Source organism: Polyodon spathula, chromosome 53 (assembly GCF_017654505.1).
Source record: "Polyodon spathula isolate WHYD16114869_AA chromosome 53, ASM1765450v1, whole genome shotgun sequence".
Lineage (NCBI taxonomy): Eukaryota > Metazoa > Chordata > Actinopteri > Acipenseriformes > Polyodontidae > Polyodon > Polyodon spathula.
In genome coordinates this window covers 115,100-138,885 of record NC_054586.1, presented here as the reverse complement: position 1 = coordinate 138,885, position 23,786 = coordinate 115,100, and the positions used below count along the sequence as shown (strand labels likewise).

The window sequence follows — 23,786 nt, the reverse complement described above, 5'->3', positions numbered from 1 at the left end:
CATCTCTGAGAGCAGAGAATCAATCGAGTGCGCATCTCAGAGCGCAGAGAATCAATCGGGTGCGCATCTCAGAGAGCAGAGAATCAATCGAGTGCGCATCTCAGAGAGCAGAGAATCAATCGAGTGCGCATCTCAGAGAGCAGAGAATCAATCGAGTGCGCATCTCAGAGAGCAGAGAATCAATCGAGTGCGCATCTCTGAGAGCAGAGAATCAATCGAGTGCGCATCTCAGAGAGCAGAGAATCAATCGAGTGCGCATCTCAGAGAGCAGAGAATCAATCGAGTGCGCATCTCAGAGAGCAGAGAATCAATCGAGTGCGCATCTCAGAGAGCAGAGAATCAATCGAGTGCGCATCTCAGAGAGCAGAGAATCAATCGAGTGCGCATCTCAGAGAGCAGAGAATCAATCGAGTGCGCATCTCAGAGAGCAGAGAATCAATCGAGTGCGCATCTCAGAGAGCAGAGAATCAATCGAGTGCGCATCTCAGAGAGCAGAGAATCAATCGAGTGCGCATCTCAGAGAGCAGAGAATCAATCGAGTGCGCATCTCAGAGCGCAGAGAATCAATCGGGTGCGCATCTCAGAGAGCAGAGAATCAATCGAGTGCGCATCTCAGAGAGCAGAGAATCAATCGAGTGCGCATCTCAGAGCAGAGAATCAATCGAGTGCGCATCTCAGAGCAGAGAATCAATCGAGTGCGCATCTCAGAGCAGAGAATCAATCGAGTGCGCATCTCAGAGCAGAGAATCAATCGAGTGCGCAGCCTGCACCTCGAACCAGGCAACTGCGCTATTCAAACCATGCGCGGCTATTAGTGCTGTGATCTTAGTGTCATTTTCTCAGTGAAATTCCAAGAACCACAGAATTATTATTATTATTATTATTATTATTATTATTATTATTATTATTTATATTATTTAAGCAAAAATAAAATCTACCACATGAAAAAACTACGTGTAGAAAATGTCCTGTTATATTGTTATTCATAAAATTTTTTTTTTTCTGTAAAGTGAAAACAATATATATACTATTATTAAAAAAAAAAAAAAAAAAGTTTTTTTAAGGAAATGTTACATTTTTAAGCCGAAAATAAAAAGAAAACGTCAGACTGAACATCATGGATAATATTGGCGGTAAGGATACGTTTTATTAATTGCATGTAGTGTGTGTGTGTGTGTGTGTGTGTGTGTGTGTGTCAGTGTGTGTGTGTGTGTGTGTGTGTGTGTGTGTGTGTGTGTGTGTGTGTGTGTGTGTGTGTGTGTGTGTGTGTGTGTGTGTGTGTGTGTGTGTGTGTGTGTGTGTGTGTGTGTGTGTGTGTTGTGTGTGTGTGTGTGTGTGTGTGTGTGTGTGTGTGTGTGTGTGTGTGTGTGTGTGTGTGTGTGTGTGTGTGTGTGTGTGTGTGTGTGTGTGTGTGTGTGTGTGTGTGTGTGTGTGTGTGTGTGTGTGTGTGTTGTGTGTGTGTGTGTGTGTGTGTGTGTGTGTGTGTGTGTGTGTGTGTGTGTGTGTGTGTTCTTGATTTACAGGGAAATTCACGTGCTAGTATAACTGAATTTCATAACTTTCTTTTAAGAAACAATGTGTATTATATATTGCTGGTTGTGTATTATATATTGCCGGTTGTGTATTATATATTGCCGGTTGTGTATTATATATTGCCGGTTGTGTATTATATATTGCTGGTTGTGTATTATGTATTGCTGCTTGGTGTATTATATATTGCTGGTAAACCAACACAACCTTGCAGTGAAGCGCAGGAGCGATGCGCTGTGCAGCGCGGAGTGTGCACATGACTCATCACGGGTCGGTCGCTGAGACCCGATCTCCCTGGCAGTATTGATGAATGGGGAAACCTTTACTGTCCGGCTGATAACCCACTTTAACCGTGATCCGGTTAAGACAGCGTCCTCTCGTGTGTACGGTGACTGTTTAGGATCACGCTTACAGCAGTGTGCGCATTTACTAGAGCGCCTCCGGGTTTGTCATTGACAGAGCTTTCCACGCAAACAAACACACACATACAAAAAAAAATGCATTCATTTATTAGATAAATGAATTATTCACTGCAAACTCGCCTTCACACGGAACTGATTCAAAACTAAACCCCCTTTCTCAGTCTCCGCTGTGACTGGATGCTCTCTTGCAGCTGTGTCCACGCACGCGTGTTCTCTTGTGCAGCCGGTGCTGGTGTGAAGCGCAGAGTCCTGTAAACGGCAGAAGCAACGCGTCGCTCTGATAAATGCGCACCGGAATGCGAAGTTACTGTCTTCTGTGCCTTAGCCCTGCCTGCGCGGGACCTGTTGCCTAGCCACAGTGTTCATATATAGGTTATATACAGCACTGTAGAAAGCGATTGTTTTTGCACGGTACCCTGCTGTATGCGTCATTAAGCGTGCTGTGCTGTGCTGTGCTGTGCGGGGTCTGAGAGGGCTGTGCTGTGCCGCGGGGTTTGTGCTGTGCAACATGAGCACATGTGTGGCATATTTCCGGAGCCCTGCGGTGTCCATACAGTACCGTGGCACGGACTCAGTGGGGCTTCCGTTAGCTTTGTAGTAGCATGCTAGAGTATGTTGCGCGTACAACATACAGACACGCGTGCATATCTATCTGTCTGTCTGTCTACACACACACAAACGTGTTTTGTAAATGCGTGCAGTTCTGTTTGTGAAGGTCCGTGTTCCCGGGTCTTGGTGCCCTGTGTATCACACAGCTGCTGTTTTCTACAAGGGTCCGTTGTTTCTCTTTGCACATTTCTTTCTAAAGCTGGTTTCTGTTTGAATTTCCCAGGGCGGGTTCTTGTCTATACAAGCTAGCGTCTCTCTTGTGACGTACACACGCCGTGGTGTGAATATGGAGAGCTACAGTCCTATAGTTAAACCATTCAGAACAGGGTTTGGAACAAAGACCCGGGGTGGAAGGAGCGGCTGTGGACAGCACTGCTTTATTTCATCCCTGTCCCCCTCTCTCTGTCCCTCTCTCTCTCCCCCTTTCTCTGTCCACCTCTCTCTGGCTCGCCTCTCATTCAATCGCGCTCACGTGGACTCACTCCCTCCCTCTCCCTCTGCCCCCCCCCCCCCCCCCCCCCCTTCTTGTCAGCCTGCGAGGGTAACACGCGGGCCATCCCCAACTCGCCCCTCGCTACCGAGCCAGTCACCCAGTCTCTAGAGTCGCAGCGGTTGGCAGGGCAAAAGGGCGCTTTATATATATATATATATATATATATATATATATATATATATATATATATATATATATATATATATAATTGCGTATATATAAACAATGTAACGAACGAAAAATGTCAATTTGGTGTCAGGTTTTAGAGCAGTCGAGCGAATATATATTAAATATATTATTTTCACTACCGATATACAAATTCTTCTATTGAGACAATATTACGTTTACTTTCTACACTTAATATAGCTTTCGAAAAAACGTGATTGTAGGCTTGTTTTTGAGTCCAGACATTCTTAATAGGGGCCAGTACGTTCCGTAAGGAGTCGGTTAATAGGGGAGGCTGTGTGGTCCCTGGACCTCCTTCTTTGGGGTGAGGCGTTGTTGTAAGCGACCCTGCAGCTGGGTTCACACACCCTGGTCCCTGTGAGTCGCCTTGGATAAAGGCGATCATACTGAAGTGTTGCGAGTCCAGGATCGTGCTGGGTTTTATATTGCAGTATATTGTAATATACACTTTGCAGTCTGTTATGAGAGAGACAGCCTCGCCTGCGTGTTAATTAGGTCAGCAGTGTTTTTAACTGAAGGGGGATTCTACTGAAGCGTCGTGGGTTCGTGTGCGCTATTTTCAGGTCGGCCCCGTGTTGTGCGAATGACCTACTTTCAGTTTCAACCGCAAAGGAAAAACAAATCTCAACCGACGCTTATCGTTTCAAACCCCAGTGGCGCTCGATCACCCGTGTGCAGCTGGCGTGCGTAACCCGCCACGCCGTCCACGCAAATGCGCGTTTGTGTTGTTTTTATACACAGTGTTGTGTTTGAGCCTGGTGACGTCAGCGCAGCTGTTTGATCGTCCTATTCTCTCTCCCATCCCTGTCTCCCTCTCTCTCCCTCTCTCTCTCATAACTAATCACGCGTGAAATGTGCGTGACTCCCTCTGCGCTCCGCTCTCCTCTCCACGCTGCTCATTGCTCAATGCGCCTGGAGGCAGTCTTGCGTGTGATTGATGATAATGTCAGCCGGGGCTGGTGTTGGGTGTCCGTGTCAGTGGACGGCGGTACATGTGAGCGGCTGGTCTGGTGTCTCCTTCCTCGCCGGCTCCAGGCTCACTGCCCCGGGCGCTGCGCTGTAATTGGGGCTGAGACTGTGGCAGTGGGCTGACCTACACGTGATGAAGACTGAAAACTGAAACTTACTGAAACTAGAAGAGACCAAGTCAAGCAGACAGGCGTTTCTAATGCTAGTGCCTTCATCAGTGTTACTGAAACTAGAAGAAACCGAGTCCAGCAGACAGGCGTTTCTAATGCTAGTGCCTTCATCAGTGTTACTGAAACTAGAAGAAACCGAGTCAAGCAGACAGGCGTTTCTAATGCTAGCGCCTTCATCAGTGTTACTGAAACTAGAAGAAACCGAGTCAAGCAGACAGGCGTTTCATCTAGTGCCTTCATCAGTGTTACTGAAACTAGAAGAAACCGAGTCAAGCAGACAGCGTTTGGGCGTTTCTAATGCTAGTGCCTTCATCAGTGTTACTGAAACTAGAAGAAACCGAGTCAAGCAGAGCAGCGTTTGGGCTCTAGTGCCTTCATCAGTGTTACTGAAACTAGAAGAAACCGAGTCAAGCAGACAAGCGTTTCTAATGCTAGCGCCTTCATCAGTGTTACTGAAACTAGAAGAAACCGAGTCCAGCAGACAGGTGTATTCTGATCCCCCTCTCTGTCTCTCTCTCAGTAGGAGTGATTCTGTACGCTGGCAGTTCCTCAAACAGCTCCAGCCCGGGTCCCAGCAGCCCCTCCAGTGGGTACCAGACTCAGTCTCCCTGCTCCCAGGCCTCCTCTCCTGCGGAGGTCCCCTTCACTGAGATTGGGGTGCTCAAGAACAGGGGTGGGGGGGGCTCCCCCCAGCTCGTCTTCCAGTTCCCTGAGGGGGGGGGCGCGGAGTGGCCCCAGCAGAGGTTCGGCATTGTGAGCGTCGGCAGCGGCAATGCTGGGAAAACTGGGACCAGCAACAGCTTCAGCCACCAGCACAGCAACAACAACCACAACAAATTGGCGGCCAACAAGCACTGCGGCATAGCCAGCACCCTCACCAGTGAGCCTCTCTCTCTCTCTCTCTCTCTCTCTCTCTCTCTCTCTCTCTCTCTCTCTCTCTCTCTCTCTCTCGCTCTCTCTCTCTCTCTCTCTCTCTCTCGCTCTCTCTATTGCTGTAATCTCTTCATCTGTACTGTATGTAATGTGTGTGTGTCTCTCTTAGAGGCGGGTGGGATGGTGCTGCTCTGCACTGTGTGTGGAGACGTTGCCTCAGGATTCCACTACGGGGTCCACGCCTGCGAGGGGTGCAAGGTGAGCCACGCTTCCACTGCACAATTATTAACAACTTCCAGTGCACAATTATTAACAACTTCTATTAACACTCATTGTGAAGGGATACAACCTGTCTCTCCTCTCCCCTCTCTCTCTCCTCCCCCTCTCTCTCTCTCCCCTCCCCCTCTCTCTCTCCCTCTCCCCCTCTCTCTCTCTCCCCTCTCTCTCTCTCCCCTCTCTCTCTCCCCCCTCTCCCCCTCTCTCTCTCTCCCCCCTCTCTCCCCTCTCCTCTCTCCCCCCTCTCTCTCCCCTCTCCCTCTCTCCCTCTCTCTCTCTCCCCTCCCCCCCCCTCTCTCTCCCCCCCCCCCCTCTCCCCCTCTCTCCCCCCTCTCCCTCTCTCTCCTCCCCCTCTCCCTCTCCCCTCTCTCTCTCCCCTCTCCCCTCCCTCTCTCTCTCTCTCTCTCCCTCTCCCTCTCTCCAGTGAGGGGAGAGGGAGTGGGGGAGAGGGGGAGAGGGGAGGGGAGGAGGGGGAGCGAGAGGTGAGGAGAGGGTCGGCGTCTCTCCCCCTCTCCCCTCTCTCTCCCCCCTCTCTCTCTCTCTCTCCTCCTCTCCCCTCTCTCTCCCTCCTCTCCCCCCTCTCTCCCCTCTCTCTCCCCCCCCTCTCTCCCTCCCCCCCTCTCTCTCTCCTCTCCCTCTCCCCCTCTCCCCTCTCCCCCCCCTCTCCTCCCTCTCTCTCTCCCTCTCCCCCTCCCCTCTCTCCCCCTCTCCTCCTCTCTCCTCTCCCCCTCTCTCTCCCCTCTCTCTCTCCCCTCCTCTCTCTCTCTCCCCCCTCCCTCTCTCTCTCTCTCTCTCCCTCTATCGGAGAGAGAGGAGGGGGGAGAGGGAGCAGGGAGAGGGGAGAGCGGGGGAGGCACGAGAGAGGCTCCAGAGGAGGCAGAGAGGGAGGAGGACCCCTCTCTAGGGAGAGAAGGGGAGAGCCTAGAGCAACTCCCCTCTCTCTCTCTCTCTCTCTCCTCCCCTCTCTCCTCTCCCCTCCTCCCCTCTCCCTCCCTCCCCCCCCTCTCTCCCCCCCCCCTCCCCAAGGGGAGGGGAGCCTCCACTCTCAGGGAGGAGTTGGAGACGCTAGAGAGGGGCCTATCTCTTACTTGCAGAGAGGGGACTGGACGTCCACTTCTCAGGAGAGAAGGATCGAGGGGTGCCCTTCTTAGGGAGGAGAGGGGAAAGCGTGAGAGGAAGAGGCGGGGTAGGAGTTCTATCTTCTCTCTCCTCCCCCTCCTCTCTCTCCCCTCTCTCTCCCCCCCCTCTCCCCTCTCCCTCCCCCTCTCTCCCCCCTCTCTCTCTCTCTCTCACTCCCCCTCTCTCTCTCTCTCCCTCTCCCCCCCCCTCTCTCCCTCTCTCTCCCTCTCCCTCTCTCTCTCTCTCCCCCCTCTCTCTCCCCTCTCCCCCCTCTCTCTCCCCCCTCTCCCCCTCCTCTCTCCCTCTCTCTCTCTCCCCCTCTCTCTCTCCTCTCCCCTCTCTCTCTCCCCCCTCCTCCCCGGCTCAGCTCTCTACTCTGTGCTCTCCCCTCTGAGAAGGGCCTCTCTCCCTGTCTTCACTTTGCTTTGAGAAGGGGGCTGGTTCTCTCCCCCCTCCTCTTCTCTGTGCTTTGAGAAGGGGGCTGGTTCTCTTATCTCTCACTGTGCTTTGAGAAGGGGGCTGGTTCGTCCTCTTCACCTCTCCCTCTCTCCCCCCCCCCTCTCTGCTTCTGAGAAGGGGGCTCTCCCTCATTATCTACTCTGTGCTTTGAGAAGGGGGCCCGGTTCATTATCTTCTCTGTGCTTTGAGAAGGGGGCTGGTTCATTATCTTCTCTGTGCTTTGAGAAGGGGGCTGGTTCATTATCTTCACTGTGCTTTGAGAAGGGGGCTCTCCTCCCCTATCTCTCTGTGCTTTGAGAAGGGGGCTGGTTCATTATCTTCACTGTGCTTTGAGAAGGGGGCTGGTTCTTTTTTTTCAGAGCACACGTGCAACCTCTTCACAGGGGGGCTGAAGTTCGTTATCTTACTTGCGTTTGAGTAACGGGACTCTTTGTCAGTGGCTCACGAGGTTTTTAAGATTCAGAGACGGGCCAAGCTAGAGGTTGTTCCACCCGGAACCGCTTTGAGAAGGGGGCGCAGTATTCAGCAGAGTATTCACTGTGCTGTGTGAGAAGAGGGTCGTGTCTTCATTATCTTCAACTGTGCACTTTCAGAAGTGCCTGAGCGTGGGCATGTCCCGGGACGGTGATCTTCGCACCGGGCCCGGCTCAGAATCTACTCTGTGCTTTACCTCACGGGCCCCGGCAGAGATCTATCTGTGCTTTGAGAAGGGGGCTGGTTCATTATCTTCACTGTGCTTTGAGAAGGGGCCCGGCTCAGTATCTACTCTGTGCTTTGAGAAGGGGGCTGGTTCAGTATCTACTCTGTGCTTTGAGAAGGGGGCTGGTTCATTATCTTCACTGTGCTTTGAGAAGGGGGCTGGTTCATTATCTTCACTGTGCTTTGAGAAGGGGGCTGGTTCATTATCTTCACTGTGCTTTGAGAAGGGGGCTGGTTCATTATCTTCACTGTGCTTTGAGAAGGGGGCTGGTTCATTATCTTCACTGTGCTTTGAGAAGGGGGCTGGTTCATTATCTTCACTGTGCTTTGAGAAGGGGGCTGGTTCATTATCTTCACTGTGCTTTGAGAAGGGGGCTGGTTCATTATCTTCACTGTGCTTTGAGAAGGGGGCTGGTTCGTTATCTTCTCTGTGCTTTGAGAAGGGGGCTGGTTCATTATCTTCACTGTGCTTTGAGAAGGGGGCTGGTTCATTATCTTCACTGTGCTTTGAGAAGGGGGCTGGTTCATTATCTTCACTGTGCTTTGAGAAGGGGGCTGGTTCATTATCTTCACTGTGCTTTGAGAAGGGGGCTGGTTCATTATCTTCTCTGTGCTTTGAGAAGGGGGCTGGTTCTTTATCTTCACTGTGCTTTGAGAAGGGGGCTGGTTCATTATCACGTGCGTGAGAAGGGGATGGTTCGTATCTTCACTGTGCTTGAGAAGGGGGATGGGTCGTTCTTCACTGTGCCTTGAAGGGGGTGTTCGTTATCTTCACGTGCTTTGAGAGGGGGCTGGTTCGTTACTTCACTGTTGCTTGAGAAGGGGGTGGTTAGTTTCACTGTGCTTTGAGAAGGGGGCTGGTTCATTATCTTCACTGTGCTTTGAGAAGGGGGCTGGTTCGTTATCTTCACTGTGCTTTGAGAAGGGGGCTGGTTCGTTATCTTCACTGTGCTTTGAGAAGGGGGCTGGTTCGTTATCTTCACTGTGCTTTGAGAAGGGGGCTGGTTCATTATCTTCACTGTGCTTTGAGAAGGGGGCTGGTTCATTATCTTCACTGTGCTTTGAGAAGGGGGCTGGTTCATTATCTTCACTGTGCTTTGAGAAGGGGGCTGGTTCGTTATCTTCACTGTGCTTTGAGAAGGGGGCTGGTTCATTATCTTCACTGTGCTTTGAGAAGGGGGCTGGTTCATTATCTTCACTGTGCTTTGAGAAGGGGGCTGGTTCATTATCTTCACTGTGCTTTGAGAAGGGGGCTGGTTCATTATCTTCACTGTGCTTTGAGAAGGGGGCTGGTTCATTATCTTCTCTGTGCTTTGAGAAGGGGGCTGGTTCATTATCTTCACTGTGCTTTGAGAAGGGGGCTGGTTCATTATCTTCACTGTGCTTTGAGAAGGGGGCTGGTTCATTATCTTCACTGTGCTTTGAGAAGGGGGCTGGTTCATTATCTTCACTGTGCTTTGAGAAGGGGGCTGGTTCATTATCTTCACTGTGCTTTGAGAAGGGGGCTGGTTCGTTATCTTCACTGTGCTTTGAGAAGGGGGCTGGTTCATTATCTTCACTGTGCTTTGAGAAGGGGGCTGGTTCATTATCTTCACTGTGCTTTGAGAAGGGGGCTGGTTCATTATCTTCACTGTGCTTTGAGAAGGGGGCTGGTTCGTTATCTTCACTGTGCTTTGAGAAGGGGGCTGGTTCGTTATCTTCACTGTGCTTTGAGAAGGGGGCTGGTTCATTATCTTCACTGTGCTTTGAGAAGGGGGCTGGTTCGTTATCTTCACTGTGCTTTGAGAAGGGGGCTGGTTCATTATCTTCACTGTGCTTTGAGAAGGGGGCTGGTTCATTATCTTCTCTGTGCTTTGAGAAGGGGGCTGGTTCATTATCTTCACTGTGCTTTGAGAAGGGGGCTGGTTCATTATCTTCACTGTGCTTTGAGAAGGGGGCTGGTTCAGTATCTTCACTGTGCTGTGTGAAGGGTGTGGTTCGTTATGTGTGTGTGTGTGTGTGTGGTGTGTGTGTGCTGTGTGTGTGTGTGTGTGTGTGTGTGTGTGTGTGTGTGTGTGTGTGTGTGTGTGTGTGTGTGTGTGTGTGTGTGTGTGGTGTGTGTGTGTGTGTGTGTGTGTGTGTGTGTGTGTGTGTGTGTGTGTGTGTGTTGTGTGTGTGTGGGGTGTGTGGGTGTGTGTGTGTGTGTGAGAGTGAGAGAGAGAGAGCGAGGGAGTGAACACAAACCACCACAAACTTCCTGATCCTGTGAACCACAACAAGAAGCCTCTTTACATCACCGTTAGAAGAAAACAGGAAGCAGGGGGGGAAAGAGGGGAGGGGGGTGCACCAGCACACAGGCAGGCAGCCAGCCAGCACCCCCCCCCCCACTGCTTTCCTTTGTTCTGTTTTTTTTTAGCAGATATCCGGGTTTCTTAGCTCTGACACAGGGCTCTATTAGTAGCTGCTAGTGATGGGATGGATTGTATCCACAGCGTTGCTGAGTCGGTTCACAGTTCCCTGTAACAGGCGGTTCTGACTGCAGCCATTACAAGACTGAGGACTCTCTCTCTCTCTCTCTCTCTCTCTCTCTCTCTCTCTCTCTCTCTCTCTCTCTCTCTCTCTCTCTCTCTCTCTCTCTCAGCCGTGCGTTTCGGTCGGATCCCGAAGCGTGAGAAGCAGCGCCTCCTGGACGAGATGCAGAGCTACATGAGCAGCCTCGGCAAATCAGCAGCCATGGACATAGACTCCTCCCCCAGCCCCGAGGACAGCCAATCGGAAGAGGCCATCAGGGCCATCTCAAGAGCCTACAGAGACATCTTTGTGACGGGGCGGGACAGGCTGGGCAAGAAGGAGGAGGAGGGGGAGGAGCCAAATGACTGCAACCACAACCCCTGCCCCGCACTGAACCCGCACACTCACTGCCAGGGGTACCCCCCGTGCCCACGCTGCGCGGCGAGAGACAACAAGCCTGCAGGATTGGTCAATAACAATCACTACGGCTATCGAGCCCCGCCCCCCGAGACCTCATCCTCCAATCAGGGCCAGCAGCAGAGCGAGGCCCCGCCCACTCACAGCCTCTCGGCCAATCACAACAGCAACGTGGCCAGAGGCTCCGGGGGTCAGAGTTTGTGTCCCTGGGCGATGAGCGGCAGGGTTAAAGTGCTGGTGAGCAGGTTCTCCTATCTGTTAAAAGAATCTGTGTTTGTATATTTTGTATTAGATTAGATGATACGGCTACACTGTGTGTGTCTCATTATTAAAGTCTCTCCCCCCAGGCCTGCCCCCTCAACGCCTCTCCCTTCTCGGAGCCTGGGCGCAGCACTCAGCAGGTCTGGGAGGATTTCTCTCGCTGCTTCACCCCGGCTGTGACAGAGGTCGTGGAGTTTGCAAAGAGCATCCCCGGCTTCCAGCAGCTGAGCCAGCAGGACCAGATCATGCTGCTGAAAGCAGGGACCTTCCAGGTACTGAGACCCTCCCCTACCCCACTCCCACCTTCCAGGTACTGAGACCCTCCCCTACCCCACTCCCACCTTCCAGGTACTGAGACCCTCCCCTACCCCACTCCCACCTTCCAGGTACTGAGACCCTCCCCTACCCCACTCCCACCTTCCAGGTACTGAGACCCTCCCCTACCCCCCTCCCCACCTTCCAGGTACTGAGACCCTCCCCTACCCCACTCCCACCAGGGAGGAGGGTGACTCTGGGGAGGGGACCCCCCTCCCCTACCCCCCGTCCACCTTCCATGACTCTGGGAGACCCTCCCGTACCACCCTTGGGGGGACCCCCCCTCCAACTTCCTCTGGGAGGGGATGGTGGGAGGGATGGGGGGGGTGGAAAGGTGCCCTCACTCTATCCAACTCTCTATCTCTCTCTCTCTCTCTCTCTCTCTCTCAGGTGTCGATGATTTGTTTCTCTCCTCTGTCTCTCTCTCTCTCTCTCTCTCTCTCTCTTTCAGGTGTCGATGATTCTTTTCTCCTCTCTCTCTCTCTCTCTCTCTCTCTCTCTCTCTCTCTCAGGTGTCGAGGGAGAGAGAGAGAAGATCCTGAGGAGAAAGAAAGACAAGGGTGAAAGAGAGGTATCTCTCTAGGAGAGGAAGAGAGCAGGAGGGTGATTCGTTTTATCCTCTCTCTCTCTCTCTCTCTCTCTCTCTCTCTCTCTCTCTCTCTCTCTCTCTCTCTCTCCATCGATGATTCGTTTCTCCTCTCTCTCTCTCTCTCTCTCTCTCTCAGGTGTTGATGGTTCGTTTCTCCTCACTCTTTGACCCCCGGGAGCAGGCGGTCACGTTCCTGGACGGCCGCACCTACCCGCTCCCCGAGCTGCGGGCCCTGGGCATGGGGCCCCTGCTCGTCTCCATGCTGGAGTTCAGCGGTAGGCTGGGCGCTCTGGAGCTGCAGGCTGACGAGACCGCGCTCTTCATGGCTGTGGTGCTGCTGTCAGCTGGTGAGAAGGGGAGAGAGGGGAGAGGAGAGAGGAAAGGGGAGGGGAGATAGAGAGAGGGAGAGGGAAGATAGAGAGAGGAGAGGGGAGAGGAGACTTGGTTCGTTATAGTTTGACCATCATAATAATAATAATAATAATAATAATAATAATAATAATAATGACCCCTCTCTCAGATCGCTCCGGGGTTCTGGATGTGGGCCCGGTGGACCGGTTGCAGGAGTCCCTGACCCACTCCCTGCGCTTTCTCATCACCCAGAACCACCCCCAGGACCCTGAGCTGCTGTCAAAACTGCTGCTGAGACTCCCAGAGCTGAGAACCCTGAACCAGCAGCACTGTGAGAAACTACTGGCCTTCCACATCGAACCCTGAGCCAGGGGGACAGGGACAGGAGGACTGCGAGAAACTACTGGCCTTCCACATCCAACCCTGAGCCAGGGGGACAGGGACAGGGGGACTGCGAGAAACTACTGGCCTTCCACATCCAACCCTGAGCCAGGGGGACAGGGACAGGGGGACTGCGAGAAACTACTGGCCTTCCACATCCAACCCTGAGCCAGGGGGACAGGGACAGGGGGACAGGGACAGGGGCAGGGGCAGGGACAGGGACAGTCTTTTTGCTAACGTGGTTTCCACATTTTGACATTTTTGGCACCTCCTTTGTTTTTGTTTTTGTAGGTTGTTGTTGCCCTGGTCTGCCTGCAGGGGTCGCTGTTTACTCGGTTGTTCATTGCGCACCTGCAGCTAAAGAAAGCCATGCTAGTCACAGTTTGGACAGCGCACTGTTAGAGTCGTATGATTTTATTTATTGTAATCTTGTAAACATTTCTTCTGTTTCCTGAACGACCTGACAGTGACCTGAATTTGGGGATCGCCCCTTTTTTTTTTTTTTAGAGGGTGAACCCCAAAGCTTTTGCTTTTCCAGATGGAACTTTGTCACAGAAGAGAAAGTGTTTTGTTTTGTTTCGTTTTTTTAAGTTTTCAAGTGAATCTGAAGAATCTCTGATTTATAACTGGTGTTTATTTTTTTTTTCTTCCTGCATTCGATCATGTCAAGATAATAAAATATATAAATCTATATATAAATAAATCAGAAACCGCTTGTGTCTTTCTTAAACCTTTTTTAAATTTAAAGAGCAGAGTTTGATGGAGATCGGGCAAGTGCTTCTGCAAATAGAGGCGCAGCTGTTAGGGTTTCAAACAGGCTGTTGGACCGGCAGACGGTCCCCCCAGTGGCATTCTGCAGCTCGCCAGCCTTTTAACAATGGTATAGGGAGCCCCCTGGTGGTGAATAAAGGGCATTGCCAGTCAATCTCATTCTGCAGTGCGAACTCGCCTTGTTCACTTTCACTGGAACTACAGGGTTCAGTTTCAATCACAAAACGTCACAAAGGCACCCTGTCACATCACAACCTGCTTCCGACTATCTGACTCGCACACAAAACTGATTTGATTTTTTATTAAAATATTTTTTTTGAATTAGCTGGCTCTCAGATCCCCAGTACAGCACTGAGTTCTCTACACTAGACTGTATTGAATTAGCTGCTCTCAGATCCCCAGTCCAGCACTGAGTTCTCTACACTAGACTGTATTGAATTAGCTGCTCTCAGATCCCCAGTACAGCACTGAGTTCTCTACACTAGACTGTATTGAATTAGCTGCTCTCAGATCCCCAGTACAGCACTGAGTTCTCTACACTAGACTGTATTGAATTAGCTGCTCTCAGATCCCCAGTACAGCACTGAGTTCTCTACACTAGACTGTATTGAATTAGCTGCTCTCAGATCCCCAGTACAGCACTGAGTTCTCTACACTAGACTGTATTGAATTAGCTGCTCTCAGATCCCCAGTACAGCACTGAGTTCTCTACACTAGACTGTATTGAATTAGCTGCTCTCAGATCCCCAGTACAGCACTGAGTTCTCTACACTAGACTGTATTGAATTAGCTGCTCTCAGATCCCCAGTACAGCACTGAGTTCTCTACACTAGACTGTATTGAATTAGCTGCTCTCAGATCCCCAGTACAGCACTGAGTTCTCTACACTAGACTGTATTGAATTAGCTGCTCTCAGATCCCCAGTACAGCACTGAGTTCTCTACACTAGACTGTATTGAATTAGCTGCTCTCAGATCCCCAGTACAGCACTGAGTTCTCTACACTAGACTGTATTGAATTAGCTGCTCTCAGATCCCCAGTACAGCACTGAGTTCTCTATACTAGACTGTATTGAATTAGCTGCTCTCAGATCCCCAGTACAGCACTGAGTTCTCTACACTAGACTGTATTGAATTAGCTGCTCTCAGATCCCCAGTACAGCACTGAGTTCTCTACACTAGACTGTATTGAATTAGCTGCTCTCAGATCCCCAGTACAGCACTGAGTTCTCTACACTAGACTGTATTGAATTAGCTGCTCTCAGATCCCCAGTACAGCACTGAGTTCTCTACACTAGACTGTATTGAATTAGCTGCTCTCAGATCCCCAGTACAGCACTGAGTTCTCTACACTAGACTGTATTGAATTAGCTGCTCTCAGATCCCCAGTACAGCGCTGAGTTCTCTACACTAGACTGTATTGAATTAGCTGCTCTCAGATCCCCAGTACAGCACTGAGTTCTCTACACTAGACTGTATTGAATTAGCTGCTCTCAGATCCCCAGTACAGCACTGAGTTCTCTACACTAGACTGTATTGAATTAGCTGCTCTCAGATCCCCAGTACAGCACTGAGTTCTCTACACTAGACTGTATTGAATTAGCTGCTCTCAGATCCCCAGTACAGCACTGAGTTCTCTACACTAGACTGTATTGAATTAGCTGCTCTCAGATCCCCAGTACAGCACTGAGTTCTCTACACTAGACTGTATTGAATTAGCTGCTCTCAGATCCCCAGTACAGCACTGAGTTCTCTACACTAGACTGTATTGAATTAGCTGCTCTCAGATCCCCAGTACAGCACTGAGTTCTCTACACTAGACTGTATTGAATTAGCTGCTCTCAGATCCCCAGTACAGCACTGAGTTCTCTACACTAGACTGTATTGAATTAGCTGCTCTCAGATCCCCAGTACAGCACTGAGTTCTCTACACTAGACTGTATTGAATTAGCTGCTCTCAGATCCCCAGTACAGCACTGAGTTCTCTACACTAGACTGTATTGAATTAGCTGCTCTCAGATCCCCAGTACAGCACTGAGTTCTCTACACTAGACTGTATTGAATTAGCTGCTCTCAGATCCCCAGTACAGCACTGAGTTCTCTACACTAGACTGTATTGAATTAGCTGCTCTCAGATCCCCAGTACAGCACTGAGTTCTCTACACTAGACTGTATTGAATTAGCTGCTCTCAGATCCCCAGTACAGCACTGAGTTCTCTACACTAGACTGTATTGAATTAGCTGCTCTCAGATCCCCAGTACAGCACTGAGTTCTCTACACTAGACTGTATTGAATTAGCTGCTCTCAGATCCCCAGTACAGCACTGAGTTCTCTACACTAGACTGTATTGAATTAGCTGCTCTCAGAGTCCCTCTAGTACAGCACTGAGTTCTCTACACTAGACTGTATTGAATTAGCTGCTCTCAGATCCCCAGTACAGCACTGAGTTCTCTACACTAGACTGTATTGAATTAGCTGCTCTCAGATCCCCAGTACAGCACTGAGTTCTCTACACTAGACTGTATTGAATTAGCTGCTCTCAGATCCCCAGTACAGCACTGAGTTCTCTACACTAGACTGTATTGAATTAGCTGCTCTCAGATCCCCAGTACAGCACTGAGTTCTCTACACTAGACTGTATTGAATTAGCTGCTCTCAGATCCCCAGTACAGCACTGAGTTCTCTACACTAGACTGTATTGAATTAGCTGCTCTCAGATCCCCAGTACAGCACTGAGTTCTCTACTAGACTGTATTGAATTAGCTGCTCTCAGATCCCCAGTACAGCACTGAGTTCTCTACACTAGACTGTATTGAATTAGCTGCTCTCAGATCCCCAGTACAGCACTGAGTTCTCTACACTAGACTGTATTGAATTAGCTGCTCTCAGATCCCCAGTACAGCACTGAGTTCTCTACACTAGACTGTATTGAATTAGCTGCTCTCAGATCCCCAGTACAGCACTGAGTTCTCTACACTAGACTGTATTGAATTAGCTGCTCTCAGATCCCCAGTACAGCACTGACTGAGAATTCTCTACACTAGACTGTATTGAATTAGCTGCTCTCAGATCCCCAGTACAGCACTGAGTTCTCTACACTAGACTGTATTGAATTAGCTGCTCTCAGATCCCCAGTACAGCACTGAGTTCTCTACACTAGACTGTATTGAATTAGCTGCTCTCAGATCCCCAGTACAGCACTGAGTTCTCTACACTAGACTGTATTGAATTAGCTGCTCTCAGATCCCCAGTACAGCACTGAGTTCTCTACACTAGACTGTATTGAATTAGCTGCTCTCAGATCCCCAGTACAGCACTGAGTTCTCTACACTAGACTGTATTGAATTAGCTGCTCTCAGATCCCCAGTACAGCACTGAGTTCTCTACACTAGACTGTATTGAATTAGCTGCTCTCAGATCCCCAGTACAGCACTGAGTTCTCTACACTAGACTGTATTGAATTAGCTGCTCTCAGATCCCCAGTACAGCACTGAGTTCTCTACACTAGACTGTATTGAATTAGCTGCTCTCAGATACAGCCCAGTACAGCACTGTATTGAATTAGCTCTATCACTCCCCAGTACAGCACTGAGTATTGAATTAGCTGCTCTCAGATCCCCAGTACAGCACTGAGTTCTCTACACTAGACTGTATTGAATTAGCTGCTCTCAGATCCCCAGTACAGCACTGAGTTCTCTACACTAGACTGTATTGAATTAGCTGCTCTCAGATCCCCAGTACAGCACTGAGTTCTCTACACTAGACTGTATTGAATTAGCTGCTCTCAGATCCCCAGTACAGCACTGAGTTCTCTACACTAGACTGTATTGAATTAGCTGCTCTCAGATCCCCAGTACAGCACTGAGTTCTCTACACTAGACTGTATTGAATTAGCTGCTCTCAGATCCCCAGTACAGCACTGAGTTCTCTACACTAGACTGTATTGAATTAGCTGCTCTCAGATCCCCAGTACAGCACTGAGTTCTCTACAGCACTGAGTTCTCTATACTAGACTGTATTGAATTAGCTGCTCTCAGATCCCCAGTACAGCACTGAGTTCTCTGCACTAGACTGTATTGAATTAGCTGCTCTCAGATCCCCAGTACAGCACTGAGTTCTCTACACTAGACTGTATTGAATTAGCTGGGTCTCAGATCCCCAGTACATGCACTGAGTTCTCTACACTAGACTGTATTGAATTAGCTGCTCTCAGATCCCCAGTACAGCGCTGAGTTCTCTACACTAGACTGTATTGAATCGAGCTGCTCTCAGATCCCCAGTACAGCACTGAGTTCTCTATAGACTGTATTGAATTAGGCCGCTAAGATCCCCAACAGCACTGAGTTCTCAATTTCTAGACTGTATTGAATTTATTTATGATTTTTTTTATTTATTTATGTTTTTTGTGATTCCTTACGTGGCAGTGTGACTCGTAAAGTTAGCTTAACTCGAGCTGCTCTTCGATAATATAATATATAATAATAATAATAATAATATACAGAATGCATTGAGAACCAGACACTGCTGCTGTAGAAGTTAACTCCAGAGACGTGGGTTCAAATCGAGCGAGGGGAGGCATGATATGATATCAGTTATAATATTATACAGTGTGTATTTACAGGCTTGTCCCCCCTTGTCTGTGTCTCTACAGCCCCCGTGTGCAGCCAGTTCCCTACTGGGCTCTCTCTCTCTCTCTCTCTCTCTCTCTCTCTCTCTCTCTCTCTCTCCTCTCTCTCTCTCTCTCTCTCTCCTCTCTCTCTCTCTCTCTCTCTCTCTCATTCTCTCTCTCTCTCTCTCTCTCTCTCTCTCTACATTCTCTCCCTCCTCTCTCTCTCTCTCTCTCTCTCCCCCTCCCCTCACCATGCTCCTCATCGCTTACCTCTCCTTCCTACTCCTGCTCACCCTGTGCCTGGGCTTTGAGTTCTCTGCCTGCCGCACTGGACCGGGACCGGGACCAGAGGCGGGCTCAGCGCCGGCGACGAACCCAGCATTCCGACACTTCCAGCTCCGTTTCTACCGGGTCTATTTCCTGGCGCTGTGGTCTGACTGGCTGCAGGCCCCCTACCTGTACAAGCTGTATCAACACTACGGCTTCCTGGAGTCTCAGATCGCGGTTCTGTACGTGTGCGGGCTGGCCTCGGGGGTGCTGTGTGGGCTGGTCGCGGGCTGGCTGGGGGGGAGGCTGGGGGGCCCGCGCCGAGCCTGCCTGCTCTTCTGCGCCTGCTACTCTGCCTGCTGCCTCACCAAGCTGTCCCGGGACTATTTCACTCTCCTGCTCGGCCGAGCCCTCGGGGGGCTGTCCACCTCCCTGCTGGCCCCCTCCTTCGAGGGCTGGTACCAGGGGCAGCACCTGGAGCGCCACGACTTCCCCCGGGAGTGGATCCCGGGCACCTTCCGCCAGGCCGCCACGTGGAATCACGGCTTGGCGGTGGCGGCCGGCTTCGCGGCCACGGTGCTGGCGGAGTGGCTGGGGCTGGGGCCCGTGGCTCCCTTCCTGGCAGCCGTGCCGTGCCTACTGCTCTGCGGGGCTCTGGTGATCCACACCTGGGAGGAGAGCCCCGAGCAGAACGGGAACCAGAACCTCAACAGAACCCTGCTCTCCCGGAGCTGCACGGACGGGCTGAGCTGCCTGCTGTCAGACCGCCGGGTCCTGCTCTTGGGCTCGGTCGAGGCCCTCTTCGAGAGCGTGGTCTACATCTTCGTGTTCCTCTGGACCCCGGTGCTGGACCCTCACGGGGCCCCCCTCGGCATCATCTTCTCCTGCCTCATGGCCTCCAGCATGCTGGGGGGGTCCCTGTACCGGGCAGCCTCTACCCGAGTGCAGCCCCTCCCCCTGCTCTCCCTGGCCGTGCTCCTGGCTTTCCTCTCCCTCTCCCTGCTCTGCTTCTCCACCCTCCCGGGGCGGGAGAGCCCCTCCCAGTCCTTCCTGGCCTTCCTGCTCTTCGAGGGAGCCTGCGGCCTCTACTTCCCCGCCATGGGGTTCCTGAGGGGCAGGGTGATCCCGGAGTCCCGCAGGCAGGGCGTGCTGGCCTGGCTCAGGGTGCCCCTGCTCCTCCTGGCCTGCCTGGGGCTGCTGGCCCTGCATGGCTCCGGGGAGGGGCTGGCGGGCCCCCGGCGCATGTTCCTGGGCAGCACAGGGCTCATGCTCGCCGCCCTGCTGGCCACGGCGGGTCTGTTCACGCTGGCGCGGCACGACCGGGAGCTGAGGCTGGAGACTGAGAGCGGGGCGGGGGGGCAGCAGGCAGGGGATTGCTCATGACGCGTACTGGTGAAGTTCAGATTCTGCGTTCAGTGCTAAGAGGCTGCCTGTGGAGCCTGCTTATCTCTATCTGTATATATTCTATAAATATGTTCCATTTCATTGCAGTCTTACTGTCTCGTATTGTGTGCATCTTTTCATATGTATTCCTCAGCCCCTGGTAACCTCTGATTAAAACTTTCTAAAGAAATGCTGTACAGAGTCTTCGTTAGTGATCAGACCTTTGAGAGTTAATCTTTCTCCTGCTCGAGATTCACTGTGCGTGGCCGGGAATGAGACCCCCGTTGCACAGCGGTTTGATCTGTTCCTGGTTTCACTGTGAGTAAGGCACCCCTGAGCTTGTTAGCTGTACACACTGGGGCTAGTCACGCTGGTAGTATTAAAATGTGGAACGGGTGAAACTGCTATGCAATCTTTATTTCCATCCCTGAGTTTGTGTCGGAGTGTTTGCAGCAGTTCCTCGATGTGCCCACTAGGGGGTGCTGCTTGTATCCAGGAGACTGCCTCCTGCCTCATTAATAAACCACTCCTATAGAACTAATGAAGCCACAGGAGACTTGGGAAGCAGAGTCTGAGCGGCAGGCGTCTCTGTGGGAACAGCGTGAAGTCTTACTCCCTGTGGAGTGGAGGTCGAAACGTCAATGAAAAATATACTTCCCATGTGTCCAGACCTTTTTCCCCAGCGGTGTTCTAAAGCAGTTTCCTGCATGAAAGGGCTGGCTTGGTCTGTAGGGGCAGTGTGAGCGTGTCTGACAGACACACAGACAGAGCGCTGAATAAGAGGCTTACTCAGATCAGTTCTGCTGCAAATCACCCAGCTGGTTACACAGGCCACATTCTCGTCACGTCAACAACAGCAAATCCAGGACAAACAGCCCTTAGAAAAGTTTGCTGCAGTATTTTTCCACGATATTCTCTCATGCTTTTCCCATGGCTATACTCTGCATTTACCATAGCTTACTCTGTTTTACCATGTTTATTAATATGCTTTACCAGACCTCGCTGTGCTTTACAATGCTTCTCTATGCTTTACCAGACCTCTCTGTGCTTTATAATGCTTCCCTATGCTTTACCAGACCTCTCTGTGCTTTACAATGCTTCCCTGTGATTTACCAGATCTCGCTGTGCTTTACAATGCTTCCCTATGCTTTACCAGCCCTCTCTGTGCTTTACAATGCTTCCCTATGCTTAATTTTTATAAGGGTCAGTTAATTAGTCAAAAAGTAAAATTAGCTGTGCCAGCTCCTGAGTTGTTTTTTTTAAATTACAAAATCTTTTTTTTGTATCTGGTTCTCTGTGATAAATAGTGTACAGTTTAACTGAAAAACAAAGCAATGAATAAAACTGAATGGGACTGTTGGATGCTGTCTGTAGCTTTAAATTCCACCTGCAGTGCTGTAAATCCATGGCAGGCTGCTCGCACCCCCGTGTGCCCGCTGCAGTGGTACGCTCCAGGCTGGATGCTGCTTCACAGCATCACCAGGACGTTGCTAGAACAAGAGAGGGGAGCTGCGGAGTGGTTTAGCCGACTGTAGAAACAGATTGTCTATTATTGTGTTGCCAGAGCATCAGCAGGACCTATCTCAGGACCAAATCACACTTCTGTTTGACAATAAGAGACAAAAACAAAGTTTGTCCCACGCCAGCCAGCCAGCCACCGAGGAGAGAGCGAGACTTCGCAGAGAAAGCAAGCCAGCATGACCCAGGGCAAGGTAAGGGAACACTGCGATTCAGAGCGAGGGAGCGAGTGACCAGCCATCTTCCCCTGGCGCACACTGCAGGGCTCTGTGCTCGGAGACGCTGCGCTCAGTCTGTTTCATTCTGCGTGTTTGATTGTTTTTCTGGACAGTTCTGGATTCCTAACAGCAAATGCAATATTCACAAGAAGGTTGTACATGAATTATTAAAATGGAGTTTGTCAGTTTGTCAATGACTTTTCATCTGTATTATATATAGATGTAGAGAGATATATAGATAGATAGATAGATGGATGGATAGTTTACCTGTCAATTTCTATGTCTTTGGTTTGTCAGTTCTCTTCATTATCTGTCATTCTATCTTATTGTATGTATCTGTTAACCACTGAGTTGCCAGTACTGTTCTGGGGATGATTATTATTATTGCTTTTATCCAAAATGACTTTCAAGCACTAAATGTGAACTATGAATCATCAACACCTGCTGCTGAGTTCCTTACAACAGGACCTTGGGTTTTTTTACATCTCATCCAAAGGTCAGAGGACAAGGAGGTTCAGTGACTTGCTTACAACAGGACCTTGGGTTTTTTTACATCTCATCCAAAGGTCAGAGGACAAGGAGGTTCAGTGACTTGCTCAGGGTCTCACACAGTGAGTCTGTGGCTGGGATTGAACTGGGAATCTTCTAATAACAAGCCGCTGTCTTTAACCACTGGACTGAGAGCCAGCTAATTCAATACAGTCTAGTGTAGAGAACTCAGTGCTGTACTGGGGATCTGAGAGCAGCTAATTCAATACAGTCTAGTGTAGAGAACTCAGTGCTGTACTGGGGATCTGAGAGCAGCTAATTCAATACAGTCTAGTGTAGAGAACTCAGTGCTGTACTGGGGATCTGAGAGCAGCTAATTCAATACAGTCTAGTGTAGAGAACTCAGTGCTGTACTGGGGATCTGAGAGCAGCTAATTCAATACAGTCTAGTATAGAGAACTCAGTGCTGTACTGGGGATCTGAGAGCAGCTAATTCAATACAGTCTAGTGTAGAGAACTCAGTGCTGTACTGGGGATCTGAGAGCAGCTAATTCAATACAGTCTAGTGTAGAGAACTCAGTGCTGTACTGGGGATCTGAGAGCAGCTAATTCAATACAGTCTAGTGTAGAGAACTCAGTGCTGTACTGGGGATCTGAGAGCAGCTAATTCAATACAGTCTAGTGTAGAGAACTCAGCGCTGTACTGGGGATCTGAGAGCAGCTAATTCAATACAGTCTAGTGTAGAGAACTCAGTGCTGTACTGGGGATCTGAGAGCAGCTAATTCAATACAGTCTAGTGTAGAGAACTCAGTGCTGTACTGGGGATCTGAGAGCTTATAATTCAATACAGTCTAGTGTAGAGAACTCAGCGCTAATAATAATAATAATAATAATAATAATAATAATAATAATAATAGTAAAGAATGCTTTTCTCTTCTGTGTTGTTTCCTGATCCTCAGGCTGGGAAGCTTTGTGGCTGTGATTTTGTGATTCTGTGTGTTTTCAGAAAGTTCTAGCCCCGCCTCTCTCTCTCTCTCTCTGTGTTCTAGATCACTGTTGTCAACAAGACGGCCAATGGGAGCGAAGGGGGCGGGGGTGCAGCTCCGCCTCCTCCCAGCTATGAGGAAGCAATCTCTGGAGAGAACAAGACAGGTGTCAGTCACCCCCCAGGCCCGCCCCCCATTGTTCCTGTGCACCCCAGCTGGGCTTTCGTGGACCCCAGTGAGTAGAACCTAGAACCAACAGCACAGAACCTAGAGCCTAGAACCTTGAACTGACTCCTTAGGTCAACAACCCCATCTGAATTGGCAATTAGGCTGAAGCAGGTTTACAGGAGTGCTGAAGGGTGCTGTAAAATCCTGCTACTGTCTCGTCTTCATGAGCGTGACAACTGGGTTACAGAGATGAGAAGATTTTGGCTTCCTTTGTATTTGTGAATGCAAGCATTTCAGAATATGCCTGTGTGTCTGTCTGTCTGTCTGTCTGGGACATAGCTCTAGTCATCCTCTTGAAAACACTTATAGTTTTGAGTGGAACAAACCAAAGTGCTGGGGGGCAGGGGGGTGGGGGAGCTTGCTGTTATTGACTGGTCTGTGTGAGTGTCGTTGACAGGCTTGTTTGCGTTTCAGACAGCAGCCCCAGCTACAGCAACGCTGGTTACCCCGGCGACGGTGAGATGCTCACAGAATTCAGCTGGGACGACAAAAACATCCGCCGCGTTTTCATCAGGAAGGTAAAGACTGCGACACCGCCTGGGCAGTGCAGTCAGGGCTGTGTCCCCTCCAAACCCGTCCCCGCTGGAACCAAACCCCACTGCCGCACACACCCCGAAACACAAGCCAAGCGCGGGAGCTCTCTGTCTTACTGGTAGTGCTGCACAAAACCACAAACCCATTATTCCATTACTGGGACGGAGCCCTCT

At 50.5% G+C, this 23,786-nt stretch overlaps 3 protein-coding genes across 5 annotated transcripts; all 3 read left to right on the top strand.

Moving 5' to 3' along the window:
- The first annotated feature begins 1,037 nt into the window (after positions 1-1,037).
- LOC121307143 (nuclear receptor subfamily 1 group D member 1-like) lies at positions 1,038-13,274 on the top strand. 3 transcript variants are annotated; one of them, XM_041239276.1, is made up of 7 exons: positions 1,038-1,133; positions 4,903-5,259; positions 5,424-5,510; positions 10,426-10,949; positions 11,060-11,245; positions 12,014-12,224; positions 12,398-13,274. In XM_041239276.1, exons 1-7 carry the CDS (start codon positions 1,118-1,120, stop codon positions 12,592-12,594), a joined length of 1,578 nt encoding a protein of 525 aa, XP_041095210.1. In that variant the 5' UTR covers positions 1,038-1,117; the 3' UTR covers positions 12,595-13,274. The 3 variants fall into 3 exon arrangements, with proteins under 3 accessions (XP_041095210.1, XP_041095209.1, XP_041095211.1); XM_041239275.1 differs by having other exon boundaries at positions 4,900-5,259; XM_041239277.1 differs by having other exon boundaries at positions 4,900-5,259; positions 12,481-12,599.
- A 4,899-nt stretch (positions 13,275-18,173) lies between these two features.
- mfsd5 (major facilitator superfamily domain containing 5) lies at positions 18,174-19,829 on the top strand. The gene has a single exon (XM_041239316.1). The coding sequence runs from the start codon at positions 18,242-18,244 to the stop codon at positions 19,637-19,639; it is 1,398 nt and encodes a 465-aa protein (XP_041095250.1). The 5' UTR covers positions 18,174-18,241; the 3' UTR covers positions 19,640-19,829.
- Positions 19,830-20,797: 968 nt separating this feature from the next.
- Positions 20,798-23,774, top strand: LOC121307167 (protein lifeguard 2-like). Its single transcript, XM_041239305.1, has 3 exons — positions 20,798-21,351; positions 22,915-23,086; positions 23,494-23,774. The coding sequence occupies exons 1-3, from the start codon at positions 21,337-21,339 to the stop codon at positions 23,733-23,735; spliced, it is 429 nt and encodes a 142-aa protein (XP_041095239.1). The 5' UTR covers positions 20,798-21,336; the 3' UTR covers positions 23,736-23,774.
- Positions 23,775-23,786: the final 12 nt, after the last annotated feature.